The following is a 13,965-nucleotide window of genomic DNA, read 5'->3' as shown; positions in this document are numbered from 1 at the left end:
AAGTCTTACCATCTCTTGATGAATTTGCACAAATGATTTCTGACCAGCTAAGTGTTTGTGCACTCCAAGACCTCCACGATCAGAGTTTCTGCACTGTGAAGCATTCTCACTCTTCTCAATTGCATCAGGGGTCTTCCAATATTCCACCATAACAAGCCATAATTTTTCACCAATCCATGGTGGTTGTACACCACTCCTCCTAGCTTGACTGACAATTCCTTTCATTCTTTTCTTGGCTATCTTCAAGAAACCTGCTTTAACGAGCTCAGTAATGCCGATATTCCAATTGTACTTCCGCTACAATAACACAAAACATAGTTAGCAACAATACCAAAACATAGTTAGCAACAATAACATAAATAAAGAGTAAACCTTACCGCAAATATCATGAAATATCGCTCTTGAATGTTGACTGGAGTAACCTTCCAACTGTAGTAAGGCCCATCAAACTTTCTCCTCAATATTCCATAAATCGCTCGAGACAGCTGACCTTTCTGCCGGTTAAACCTGTTACATAAAATGAATAAGTCTACTACTAAATATGGACTTGAAACAATTGAAACAAACAATTGAATATAAAACAATCGACACTTAAAGCAACAACTATACTTATTGAACATCAAACAACAACTAGAACTATTGACACTTAAAGCAACAACTACAAACTTAGACTTATTGAATATCAAACACTTAAAGCAAGAACTACACTTATAGACTTATAGACACTTATAGTTTATACGATAGACTTATAGACTTATACCATAGACACTTATACCATAGAACTACACTTATAGACTTACAGACACTTTATACCATAGCGTTTCAAGAAAATACAAGCAACCGAGTAATCAACAATTACAACCGAGTAATCAACAACTACAACCGAGTAGCAAAGGAAAGAGTTTCATACCATAGCGTTTCGACGCCAGGGATAGGATGCTCAGACAAGAGTGGTAGATGTTCTCGGCCTGGAAGTCTTAGCAAACCATCCAAAAGCTCTTGGTAGTAATCGACATTTGGATTTTGTTGCTCTTGGTTTCCTTCTTCGCCATTATCTTCCTCTTCATGATTAGGGTTTTGTTGCGGTTGATCAGGAGGCAGTTGCTCTGGTTGAAGAGGAGGCGGTTGATGAGGAGGCGGCAGATGAGGAGGCAGTTGGTGAGGATTTGTCCTCTGCGGTTGATGAGGAGGCAGTTGGTGAGGATTTGTCCTCCGCGGTGGATTTGTACCCGGCGGTGTAAGTTCCCTCCGCGGTTCAGGATCTTCCCTTGACGGTGGATGGGTACTTGGTGATGGACTCGTTATCGGCGCTGGATTTGTCGTCAGCGGAAACTGAGAAGGTCGACTTTGGTGTGAATGGCTTGCCGACTGCGTCGCAAACTGTGTACGTTGAGAGGGGTTCGACGAATGAGAAGACAAACTGTTACTCGAATTAAAGATTCGGACACCTGTGGCGGTTCTGGCACCGTGACTTCTGGAAGAAGTCTTACCCTTAGGAGGCATTAGATCGAATGAGAGGAAAGAGACGATTGGGAGATTGAGAGAAGGATAGGATTGAGAGGTTTGAGAGAAGGAGAGGATTGAGAGGTTTTAGAGAAGGAGAGGATTGAGAGAAGGAGAGGATTGAGAGGTTTGAGAGAAGGAGAGTTGAGAGGTTTTCTCTCGAAAACCCTAGATCGAAATGAAAAAGAAGGAAGAAGTGTTTAATCGTTTAATGGGTTTGCCTAGTTAATAACGAAACTAGGTCGCACTTTAGTCGCAAACCAGTCGCAACCAAAATAATTGGGTGAAAAAAAACGCCAAAATTAATTAGATTAATAAGTGGTGGGAAGATATACCGCCAAAACAAAATAGCAAATCAGTCGCAAGTTAGTCGCAAAGTGTTACTCTTTTGTGACTATATGTTTTTAGTTGCAACCCAAAAGCTTGATTTACACACATTAATAGCTAATTTGCAACATAAATCACTCATATAAGTAGTAAATAGTAGATACAATAAAGTACTTGTAATAGTAATATTTAGTTAAACAATGTTTATATTACTTAGTTTTGATTTTTCTTCATTGGAACACATTCTTATAAAAGAACATGTAACACTTAGGATAAATTTGAGAAAGTTTAACACTTATGGATGTTTAGTTTATAGTCATTGAAATTTAATACTTTGAGAAAGTTGTTATTGACAAAGTGAGCAAAACAAAGTATAAACTTCAACCTAAACATGTAGATGAATCTCAAATGTGAAATTTCAAAATAAAAAATATAGAGAATGGCTAAACAGTCTTAAAAGAGTAGCAAAATCAGGTGTTAGTCGCAAAGTCTTCAGATATATGTCACAATATAGTCGCAAAACTAGTCTCAAATTAGTAGCAAAAGAGTGACAAAAGATTTCAGTCGTAACATTGTGGCAAAAGGGTCGCAATGTGTGACTATTTTAATACTACCTTATTAAAGTCACAAAATAAAAATCTTGAGTTCTACACATTATGAACAATATAAATCACTAAGGAGAACTCATAGTAGATACAATAAAGTACTTGTAATAGTAATATTTAGTTAAACAATGTTTATATTACTTAGTTTTGATTTTTCTTCATTGGAACACATTCTTATAAAAGAACATGTAACACTTAGGATAAATTTGAGAAAGTTTAACACTTATGGATGTTTAGTTTATAGTCATTGAAATTTAATACTTTGATAAAGTTATTATTGACAAAGTGAGCAAAACAAAGTATAAACTTCAACCTAAACATGTAGATGAATCTCAAATGTGAAATTTCAAAATAAAAAATATAGAGAATGGCTAAACAGTCTTAAAAGAGTAGCAAAATCAGGTGTTAGTCGCAAAGTCTTCAGATATATGTCACAATATAGTCGCAAAACTAGTCTCAAATTAGTAGCAAAAGAGTGACAAAAGATTTCAGTCGTAACATTGTGGCAAAAGGGTCGCAATGTGTGACTATTTTAATACTACCTTATTAAAGTCACAAAATAAAAATCTTGAGTTCTACACATTATGAACAATATAAATCACTAAGGAGAACTCATAGTAGATACAATAAAGTACTTGTAATAGTAATATTTAGTTAAACAATGTTTATATTACTTAGTTTTGATTTTTCTTCACTGGAACACATTCTTATAAAAGAACATGTAACACTTAGGATAAATTTGAGAAAGTTTAACACTTATGGATGTTTAGTTTATAGTCATTGAAATTTAATACTTTGATAAAGTTATTATTGACAAAGTGAGCAAAACAAAGTATAAACTTCAACCTAAACATGTAGATGAATCTCAAATGTGAAATTTCAAAATAAAAAATATAGAGAGTGGCTAAACAGTCTTAAAAGAGTAGCTAAATCAGGTGTTAGTCGCAAAGTCTTCAGATACATGTCACAATATAGTCGCAATTTGTGACTACTTTGTTACGTGGTAGGAGTAAAAAATGTGGACGCAAATAAGTCCTCAATATGCGACTTTTTTGCGACTATTCTTACCGACTATAGAGCGGGTCACAGAATAGTCGCAAAATTGTGACCATTATGAGACGAATTTGTTTTCGACGCAAAATCGTCCTAATGTAGTCGCTTATTTGAAACCCTTTTATGACGTTTATGTTTTGTCGTTAATAAGCGACGTTTTTCTCTCCAATTTTCTTGTAGTCGCTTAATCGTCACAAATTAGTCTCAAAAGTGTCGCTATAATTTGCGACTGAATATGTAGTCACAAACTGTAGTCCCAAAATGCATGTTTTCTTGTAGTGTGGAAGAGAATAAGAGAATGTGAAAATGAGAAAGTAAAATAATGTCAATATGAAAGAATAAGAGTATGCTTATTTATATGATAAGAATAGATGGAAGTTTCATTTAGAATTATGAGAGTTACAATTATAATTTATTGTTTTTAAATAAAATTGAGTGGTGGAATACGATTAATGCATAATTTATTTTATTTTTAGTGATAATTTTATTTTAATGTGTGAATTAAAAGTATTGTGTTAATTGGGTCTTAAATATTGTTTAAAGTAATTAAACAATTAGAAAGCAAATAAAAGAAATAAAATAAATAAAAAACATTAAATGAAAATCAATCAATAATGAGAGACCAAAATCTTACTTTTATGTATATGATTATTTTAGGGATTAACCAGGTACACATCTTCAAAAAACTTTTCAAATTTTAGAAAATGTGTTAATTTGCAGTGATTTGTCATACAAATTAAATTTGTTTCTGTATTTAAATGGAAATTTAGTTCACTTTAAAGCAATGAAATTGTGAAATCAAATCAAGATAAAGAAGATAATCTAATTTGATTTGATTTGATTTAGACCTAATTTGATACTTTCTTCTGCAGTTCCTAATCACTACGACCTTTGAGTCTTTGACAAATGTTGACTATTGATTAAAATAACTCAAAACTAAGTTTTAACTCGCGGTACATCGCAGAAATATATTTTTGTAATTAAAAATTTCAAATAAAATTATGTTTATTTTTGGTAGTATTTCATATGTCATATAACAGTTATACATTATTAATTAATTTTGGATGAAAATGTGGTTTTTTCTAGTTTGGAATATATATTGGGTTTTGGTTGAAATATTTAACATTTATAATTTGAGTTTTACTATTTTAGTTTTGCAAATAAATTTATGAAAGTCAAGAAAATTTATAATATGTATTTCAAGATAAGTATTTGGATAAAAGTATTTAATTGTATTTCCTATTTAAACATTCCAATTATTTTTGGGTCAGTTTTGAAAGTACGTTTATAGTTAGGTATTGTAAATGGACCATAATCTTAATATACATTAATTTTCAGAGAATCTAATATCAATATTCTAGGATCAAACCAATCTAAGTGAGTTAATGAAATTTTAAATTTATATTAATGTTGATCCAAACCAGTCCCGCTATATTTTTTTTTCCACAAAAGAAATATATTGATTGAACTTAGTCATTACAGAGAGAGTTGATTAGCCAAAGAGGCTTTAATACATAATTAGTGTAATATGGAAATTCAACACAACCAAATTTTGCTAAAACATGTGTCACACTATTACATTCCCTCTTTGTAAAGGTAAAAGAAAATTGGTCTAATTTGGAAGCCCATGTCCCACTATATAATAACCTTGTAATGTAATATTTCTTTTTTTATTTTAAAATTTTGAAATATTATATGGTATAATTAAACGGTTTGACTAAGAATTGAATTAAACATATACAAATTTTTAAATTTGAATGCTTGTAAATTTTGTTTCGCACTCACTTATATATTTACAAATATTTCTATAAAACTTTTATACAAATATTTATATTAACTGCAAAATAAAATTTATATAAAAATTATCCCGCAGTATACCATTGTAGGATAATGATTAAGATTAAGAATTATAATTGTTACAAAAAAATAAAATCAATACCCAATTGAAATCAACATTACTTAGGATTAAGAATTAGTATAATCATTACAAAAATAAAAAGAATTAAACTGAATATAATCTGATAAAAAGAAACATAAGCATAACAAAAAACCCAAAAAAAAACTAATGCTTCTCTTGTATTCATTGTCTTGTTCGCATACAGTTTATCCAAACTGGACCATTTTGTCCAAAAAAAAAAAAAAAAAAAAAATACAAATTGGACCATTTTTAAAAAATCAAAAATGAGAGAAATAATGTTTTTTAATGGTTGACAAAAAAAAAATGTTTTTTAATGATAAGAAAATATGAACTCTATATTGTTACGATGATAAAAATAGTTGTTCCATTTACAGGTTATTTATAGAGGTAATCATCGTTAGGAGAATAAATTTTGGTGAGCAACTTAGGAATCTTGAAAATCTCGATTAGATATTTAATGTTTAATTTAGTTTCCATTTAGTTTTGTATGTTTTAATACCATATATATTGTTAGTGATAGCATTAAAAGATCAAATTTGTTACTTAGGTATTGTTTCCTATTTTAATAAATTGTTGATTTAATTTTTGATTCAATGATCTGAAGATTGGTTCCATTTAGGATTTATAAGTAGAATGAATAATTGTTACAATTGTTTTAGGGAAGTTTAGGATTTTGGTTCTTAATATGATAATTTCAATTTTTATATAAAAAAATAAAGGAAAACAGAATATTGTTATAATTAAAGATATTTTAGGAATTACCGGTTTTAGTTATAGTTTTTTTTTCTGTAATTTTTTCAGGATTAATATTGTAAATAAGTTTTTAAATAAGTAAAATTAAAAGGTAGAACACAAAATATGTGTACATGTATATATAGATTAAACAACCCACAAAACAAAACTAAAACTATACTGTATTATTATGCCATTGTGATTAAAATTTAATAATATATACCCAAAAAAGTAATGTATAGATATTGTCATATTGTAATTCTTAAAATGATTAAAGGAAAAAAAAAACATTATCTCCACTGATTAGCGGTTATAAAAGTACAGACAGAACAGAGAAGCAGCAATGAATCTCTCTCTCTCTCTCATTACAAGGATGATGATGATTAAAGAACAAACCTTTGTCTCTGTCCTTTTTTGTGTCATCTTCCTCGTATCTCTCCCTTTGTCCATGTTCGCTGCACCTCCGTCGTCTGACTCAATCTACGAATCTTTCGTTCAATGTTTTTCCGACAAGACGAAATCCCCACAAACCCAAATCACTGACAATGTCTTCTCTCAAACAAACCCTTCTTACTCCTCTGTCCTCCGTGCTTACATCCGCAATGCGAGATTCAACACTTCCTCTACTCCCAAACCCACGATCATCGTCACCCCTCGCTCCGAGAGCCACGTCAGCGCCGCCGTCGTTTGCTCAAAAACCCTAAATTTCCTCGTCAAAATCCGAAGCGGCGGCCATGACTACGATGGTCTCTCATACATCTCCGATAAACCCTTTTTCATCCTCGACATGTCGAATCTTCGTGACGTCACCGTCGATATCGCCGATCAATCGGCGTGGATCTCCGCCGGAGCCACTCTCGGAGAGGTTTACCACGGGATTTGGCAGAAAAGCAAAGTTCATGGCTTTCCCGCCGGAGTTTGTCCCACGGTTGGTGTCGGTGGGCATATCAGCGGCGCTGGTTACGGTAACATGGTGAGAAAATTTGGATTATCTGTGGATTACGTTGAGGATGCTAAGATCGTAGATGTCAAAGGTCAGATTTTGGACCGGAAAGCGATGGGTGAGGATCTTTTCTGGGCGATCTGCGGCGGCGGAGGAGGTAGCTTCGGAGTTGTATTGGGATACAAGGTCAAGCTTGTTCCTGTACCAGAAACTGTTACGGTGTTTAGAGTGGAGCAGTATATGGATTCAGGAGCTGTGGATATGGTTTACAAATGGCAATCCGTGGGTCCGAAGACAGATCAGAGACTGTTTATGAGGATGTTGATTCAACCCGTGACGAGGAAGAAGGTGAAGACTGTGAGAGCCTCTGTGGTTGCTCTGTTCTTAGGCAGAGCAGACGAAGTTGTTGCGTTGCTTGCTAAGGAGTTTCCTGAATTGGGATTGAAGAAGGAGAGTTGTCAGGAGATGACTTGGATTCAATCTGTTTTATGGTGGGATAACGATGAGAATGCAACTAAGACTAATCCTAAGGTGCTTCTTGATCGGGAACTCGATACTGCGAGTTTCGGGAAGAGGAAATCGGATTATGTTGCGAGTGAGATTCCTAGAGATGGGATTGAGTCTTTGTTCAAGAAGATGATCGAGTTAGGGAAAATAGGGCTTGTTTTTAACCCGTATGGTGGGAAAATGGCTGAGGTTGCGGTTAACGCGACACCGTTTCCGCATCGAAACAAGCTTTTCAAGATTCAGTACTCGGTGAACTGGAAAGAAAACTCTCCGGCGATAGAGAAGGGATTCTTGAATCAGGCTAAGGTTCTTTACAGTTTCATGACCGAGTTTGTGAGCAAGAACCCTAGAAACGCTTACTTGAACTACCGGGATGTAGATATCGGTGTGAACGATCATGGTGCTAATAGTTACAAGGAAGGAGAGGTGTATGGAAGGAAGTACTTTGGAGAGAACTTTGATCGATTAGTGAAGATTAAAACCGCTGTTGATCCAGAGAATTTCTATAGGAATGAACAGAGTATACCTACCTTGCCTAGTAAGGCACAGTGATGAAAAACATTTAGCTTTTTTATATTAATTAATGAAATGAAAACGTTTGATTTTTTAATAAGCCAATAATGTTTAGTGATGAAGAATATGATTTGGAATATTGTATATTGTATTCACGGAACTCTATTATAAGATTCTTTGTTCATGATGTGAAAAGCTTTTAAAAGGGGGTTGGTGGTATTGATGATAAACACAGAAATTATAAAACCGTTGATTGTTAGATGTAGCTACCTGATATTGAATTTTATTGCGGAAATTGAGGATTATGAATTTTGTAGTAGTTTAACCAACAATGACTCTCGTGAGTAAATTTTGGATTATGTAACGAATGATATAAGAGTTGACTAATTGACATGTAACTGGGGAAGGGAACGACGGTGGAACCTAACACGGCCACAGGTCACAGCCAAGACGATAGGCTGGGGCATGAGCAAGAGTAGTAACCGTATTCGTAGGACTTGTGCCTGTGGTCTTAAAAGTCTTTAAGAATCTTATATTGAATCGTTGACTAGAGCCTAAAAGTCAAACTTTTTTGTTTCGTTTTCTAGTTCTTTAATTCTAGATAGATTCGTGTATCAAACTGCACGCTTTCACCGACTTTCGTTTTCGGTTTTGTGGATTAAAGAAAATTTTGGGATTGTTATTTTATTTTAATGCAAGTAACAAAAGAAAATTGTATAATTAGTTATGCATGGTTCAAGAGTTTCAAAAGTGTCATAATGATTTTGCATTATGAAATATGAATTCAACAAAGATGGCGGAACAAAATAATTTTAGTAATCATTTTCTGTTTTAATATTTTCTGAGGCGTAAACCATCATGGACTCCGACCAAAAAGAAACTATCATGGACTTTCGAAGGAGTAACATGTGTCACGTAAACTACTGTAACAAGAAAATTAATATGTTAGACGAAGCTTTATTTGATAAATACTAGCTAGTGTTTTAGATAAAGAATATGGTAACTATAGTTTTGATGAATCTTATTATATATATATATATAACGGGATAGGATATTAGGATGCATATAGTATGGATATGACTATACGTCTATACCTTTACATAATAATGTAGTTTCAAAGATAAGTATATAGAGTATCATGTTGTAAAGTTTTTGAGCAAAAAAATGTCTTGTTGTAGTTATTTATTTTCTCAAAATTTTTAAGATGCCCACATGATTGGTAAATCATTCACGGAATCGTACTATATGTAAGCATTATTCAATTATCCTGTGAGTATTCAACTGAAATTCTACTAAAATAATCACATTTATGATTTTTGTCAAAGTATTAAGTTAGCAGCAATCTTACTAATTTTATAGTAAACGCATACGGATTTAAGATTTCAATACAATAGAGGAAAGATATATAATTTACAGTCAAATCATGGAATATTTAATCGAGTCAATATGATCATTGTATAATTGTATTATCTAATCTAACATATGTACAAAACTCATAGTGGCCTTTGTGCTTCACACACTTGCGTATACATATATCACACATTAAGCACTACGCCACTACTTTCGAAGAAAGGTGGTCAATTATCAATTAGTGTATCTCAAACAAGATCATAAAAGGGGACAGAGTTGCATTATTTTATAATTACCAAACATATGATAGGAGGAAGTAGGTGGAAAGTCTTCCATTTTTACTTCGATTAGTTTAGTTAAAAAAAAAAATGATCGAACCTTACTGAAATTGGAATATTAGATAGGAATTCATGATAAGTAAGGTAAAGTATTAATACAAACGACTGGATTACAAAAGTAAAAGTAAGCTAACCAATCAATAGTCAAAGCACCAATATAATTGTTGGAAAAAAATGAAAATCCTACTATATTAATTGAGAAGTACAAATATGAAACTAACCTTAAAATGTGTAAAAAATTACATTTAATTGCCATTAGAAAAAATTAATTAACCTTAATTAACTAATTTAAATAAATATAATTAAATTTAAAATAAAAAACACTCACATATCAAATATTAAAAAATCTAAAAAAAATCTAAAAAAAATATTTTTTCTCTCTAATAAATTATGGACGAAATTACTAATTATTTTTTAAAAAAAATATATAAACCAATCAGAATTCTAAAAACTAAGATTTTATATCCAAGTATATAATACAATTATTTTTAATAACTAAATTCGAAGATTTTATTAAGATTTCAAGTTATGATTCTACTATCATTTTTATTTTATTTTATTTATAAATTGTTTAGAACTTTCATATAATATTTATAATTAATAAAATGCATATTTTTTTCTGCATATGTTGTGATTTGAATTTTTTAGAACGAAGATATATTATTCAATGTATGAAAATGTGTGTTTTAATTTCCATATTGGCGGGTTGGTAAAACTAAATTTCTATAGATGATAAATTAATAATTTTTATTTACTCACAATTATAATATTAAAATTACTATTTTATATTTCACAAAATATGATGCAAATACAACAAATAAACAATATAAAACTGTAATAATACGTCAAAAGTAAAATACTATAATATTCTAAAATAATTAGTATTCAAATAGACTAATAGATTTACATAACAATTAAAAATAAATATTATCTCAAACAAAATAATTTAAAAACAAAAAATAAAACAATAATTTTTATTATTATATTATATTTTTTTTTAAAAATGTTGGCCCGTGCTTTAAGCACGGGATATATCCTAATTTAATGAGAAGAAAGAACCCTAAGAACGAATGTTGTTTTATATTCGGGCTTTGTAAACAAATCATAGATAATATGTGACTAATCTCTATCTCTAATAAGAAGAGTCGCATAAAACAGAATCTCCATTAAACAAGCGAGTAACGGCTATCATTACATTCAGATAATGTATTGTTTATCAAAATTTCCAATAAGAAAAAAACAATTTTTTAGATTCATTATACTATACATTTCATAAGAAAAAAACACTTCTCTGGATTTGCATTATCTTTACAACTCGAAAAAGAATAGAAAATGGCTTGTTTTGTCTACGAGACATTCATCTTAGAATAGACTTGGTACAAAGATTGTTCAAAGTAACAAAAAAAGACTTTTACAACCAGAAATAACGGCTGATCAATCTGCCCCAGCAAGAGAGAAAGTTAAACATCATCATTAATAGTATCTGCTGATTCAGTAATCATTCTATCCCAATACCATGTGTTTGGTGTGTTCGTTTGAATTCTTACTTAGTTTGCCGGCCAACAGCTATCATTTGTTGATGGTCTATAGAGATAGATTGATATTTCTAATTGCCCTCCTCTCGAACAAGATCAAGAAAAAGGACAGAGTTGCATTATTTTCATTACCAAACATATGATAAGATAAAGCTGGTGAGATGTAAATTATGTAATCTTACATCTTTTGGTGCAATAATAGCCTTCCATTTTTACTTCGATTAGTCAGTTCAGTAAAAAAAAAAAAATCGAACCTAATTGAATTGGAAAATTAGATAGGAATTCGTTGTGATAAGACACGACAAAGTATTAATACAAATTCAAAAGTAAAAGTAAGCTAACCAATTCAATAGTCAAAGTAGCAAAATAATTGACGGGAAAAAAGAAATCAAATTTTAATGAGAAGAAAGAATCCTAACAACCAGGACATGGAGAAGGGAGCAGGTGGTGGGTCCAAGCCACTAAAACCACAGAATCATAAATGAGGATTTTAAGCTGGAACTGTCAAGGGTTAGGGAATAAAGTGACTATTGGCTATCTCAGGGATTTGTGGGGGAAGCACAGGCCAGCACAGGCCAGAGTTTTTGTTTCTCTCTGAAACAAGGCAATCTTTTTCTATTTTAGAACCTTTTGTTGGTCATTTTGGTTTTTCTGATTTAAAAACGGTTGAACCCATTGGTTGTAGTGGGGGTCTTGCACTTTTTTATAATAATAATAAAAATAAAATCAATAATGTTTCAATTTTATCTGCCTCAAACAGACTAATTGATGTTGAATTATTATACAAAGGGAAATTAATTTATCTTACTTTTGTTTATGGGGATCCGGTTCCTAAGAACCGGGAGGTGGTTTGGGAACGGTTAACACGGATTGGTTTAAATAGGGACTCCCCTTGGTTTTTAATTGGAGATTTTAATGAACTAAAAGGCAATCATGAGAAGAGAGGTGGCAAATTGCGCCATGCTTCTTCATTTGTGCCTTTTAACACTATGATTCGTCATTGCGGTCTCCTAGAATTCCCTTCTCTTGGGGATAATCTTTCGTGGCGAGGATGGCGGGACAAGAAACCAATACGGTGCCGGTTAGATCGGGCCCTCGCCAATGAGGAATGGCATGATATGTTTAAGGACTCCTTTACCGAATACTTAACAATGATTGCCTCGGACCACAAACCCCTAGTTGCGGTTATTGAAGACAAGGTACATAGGGGGCAAAGTGGTTTTCGTTTTGATAGACGTTGGCTTGATAAAGAGGGTTTTTATGATGTGATAGCTGACGGGTGAGACACGAATATATCCGCTACTCCCACTTTGATGGATAAGATTACCACATGTCGGAGAGCGATATCTCGTTGGCGGAAGGCACAGTTACCTTATGGGAGAGAGACAATTGAGGATCTAAAAGCTAAATTAGCGGCGGCTCAGGAAAATGATGCTACTACGGTGGATGAACTCGCGGACCTCACTTGGCAATTGCGGGAGGCGTATAGGGATGAGGAAGTGTATTGGTATCAAAAAAGTAGAAGTCGGTGGATGAAGCTTGGGGATCATAATACCGGGTACTTTCATGCTCAAACAAAGCAACGGAGAGCTCAGAATCGTATTGTTGGTCTCCATGATCAGCAGGGTGTTTGGACGACGGAGGAGAGAAGTGTCCAAAATATTGCAGAATCTTATTTCCAGGAGCTATTTACTTCTTCGGATCCATCGGATTTTCAGGACATGTTAGATAAGGTTTCTCCCTCAATCACTCCCGCCACAAATGACTTCTTGACACGCGAGGTCACTGAACAGGAAGTTAAACAAGCGCTTTTTATGATGCATCCAGATAAGGCTCCGGGACCTGATGGCATGACTGCCCTTTTTTACCAGAAAGCATGGGCTATGGTTAAATCTGATCTGGTTTTATTGGTTAATTCTTTCATGAGGAATGGGGAATTTGACAGTAGGTTAAATATGACTAATATTTGTCTTATCCCAAAAGTGGATAAACCGACGAGAATGACGGAGTTACGACCCATAAGCCTATGTAATGTTGGTTATAAGATTATATCTAAGGTCTTGTGCCAGCGGCTCCGCACCATCTTACCATCCCTGGTTTCGGAAACTCAATCAGCATTTGTTGAAGGACGCTTAATTTCTGATAATATCTTGATTGCTCAGGAGATGTTCCATGGTCTGCGAACAAACCCTTCCTGCAAGGGAAAGTTTATGGCTATCAAAACGGATATGAGTAAGGCCTATGACCGAGTGGAATGGTCCTTTGTTGAACATCTGCTCCGGCAATTCGGTTTTTGTGATAAATGGATATCATGGATAATGTATTGTGTTCGGTCGGTCCAGAATAAAGTATTGATTAATGGTCAAGCTCATGGTTCTATTATTCCTTGTCGGGGACTGCGTCAGGGAGACCCGTTGTCCCCCTACCTTTTTATTCTCTGCACGGAGGTACTTATTGCTCATTTTCGTAAGGCAGAGCGCATGAAGTTACTTACTGGGATAAAGGTTTCGACTGCTAGTCCCGCCATATCCCATCTTCTATTCGCGGATGACAGTCTGTTCTTCTGTCGGGCTACAAAAGAACAGTGTGAGGTGGTTCTGTGGATTCTTAGGAGGTATGAAAGGGTATCAGGTCAACAAAT

The 13,965-nt window shown here is 33.3% G+C and overlaps 2 protein-coding genes across 2 annotated transcripts; one reads left to right on the top strand and one right to left on the bottom strand.

Moving 5' to 3' along the window:
• On the bottom strand, nt 48-1,503 carry LOC109127934 (probable serine/threonine-protein kinase DDB_G0281745). The gene is made up of 4 exons (XM_019233542.1): nt 911-1,503; nt 378-507; nt 171-297; nt 48-88 (listed from the first exon to the last, which is right to left on the bottom strand). Exons 1-4 carry the CDS (start codon nt 1,501-1,503, stop codon nt 48-50), a joined length of 891 nt encoding a protein of 296 aa, XP_019089087.1.
• On the top strand, nt 6,447-8,288 carry LOC104731473 (reticuline oxidase-like protein). Its single transcript, XM_010450850.2, has one exon. The coding sequence runs from the start codon at nt 6,482-6,484 to the stop codon at nt 8,138-8,140; it is 1,659 nt and encodes a 552-aa protein (XP_010449152.1). The 5' UTR covers nt 6,447-6,481; the 3' UTR covers nt 8,141-8,288.

The sequence above is a fragment of the Camelina sativa genome, chromosome 12 (genome assembly GCF_000633955.1).
Source record: "Camelina sativa cultivar DH55 chromosome 12, Cs, whole genome shotgun sequence".
NCBI lineage: Eukaryota > Viridiplantae > Streptophyta > Magnoliopsida > Brassicales > Brassicaceae > Camelina > Camelina sativa.
Note: the sequence above shows the minus strand (reverse complement) of the source record. Positions and strands in the feature narration are given on the sequence as shown.

What these genes read in the sequence shown, in the direction of transcription:
- LOC109127934 (XM_019233542.1), bottom strand. Translation starts at nt 1,503, where the DNA reads ATGCCTCCTAAGGGTAAGACTTCTTCCAGAAGTCACGGTGCCAGAACC. An exon ending in CCTGGCGTCGAAACGCTATG is followed by an intron (nt 508 to 910) that starts GTATGAAACTCT and finishes TTTATGTAACAG; the next exon opens with GTTTAACCGGCAGAAAGGTC. An exon ending in GATATTTCATGATATTTGCG is followed by an intron (nt 298 to 377) that starts GTAAGGTTTACT and finishes GTGTTATTGTAG; the next exon opens with CGGAAGTACAATTGGAATAT.
- LOC104731473 (XM_010450850.2), top strand. Translation starts at nt 6,482, where the DNA reads ATGAATCTCTCTCTCTCTCTCATTACAAGGATGATGATGATTAAAGAA.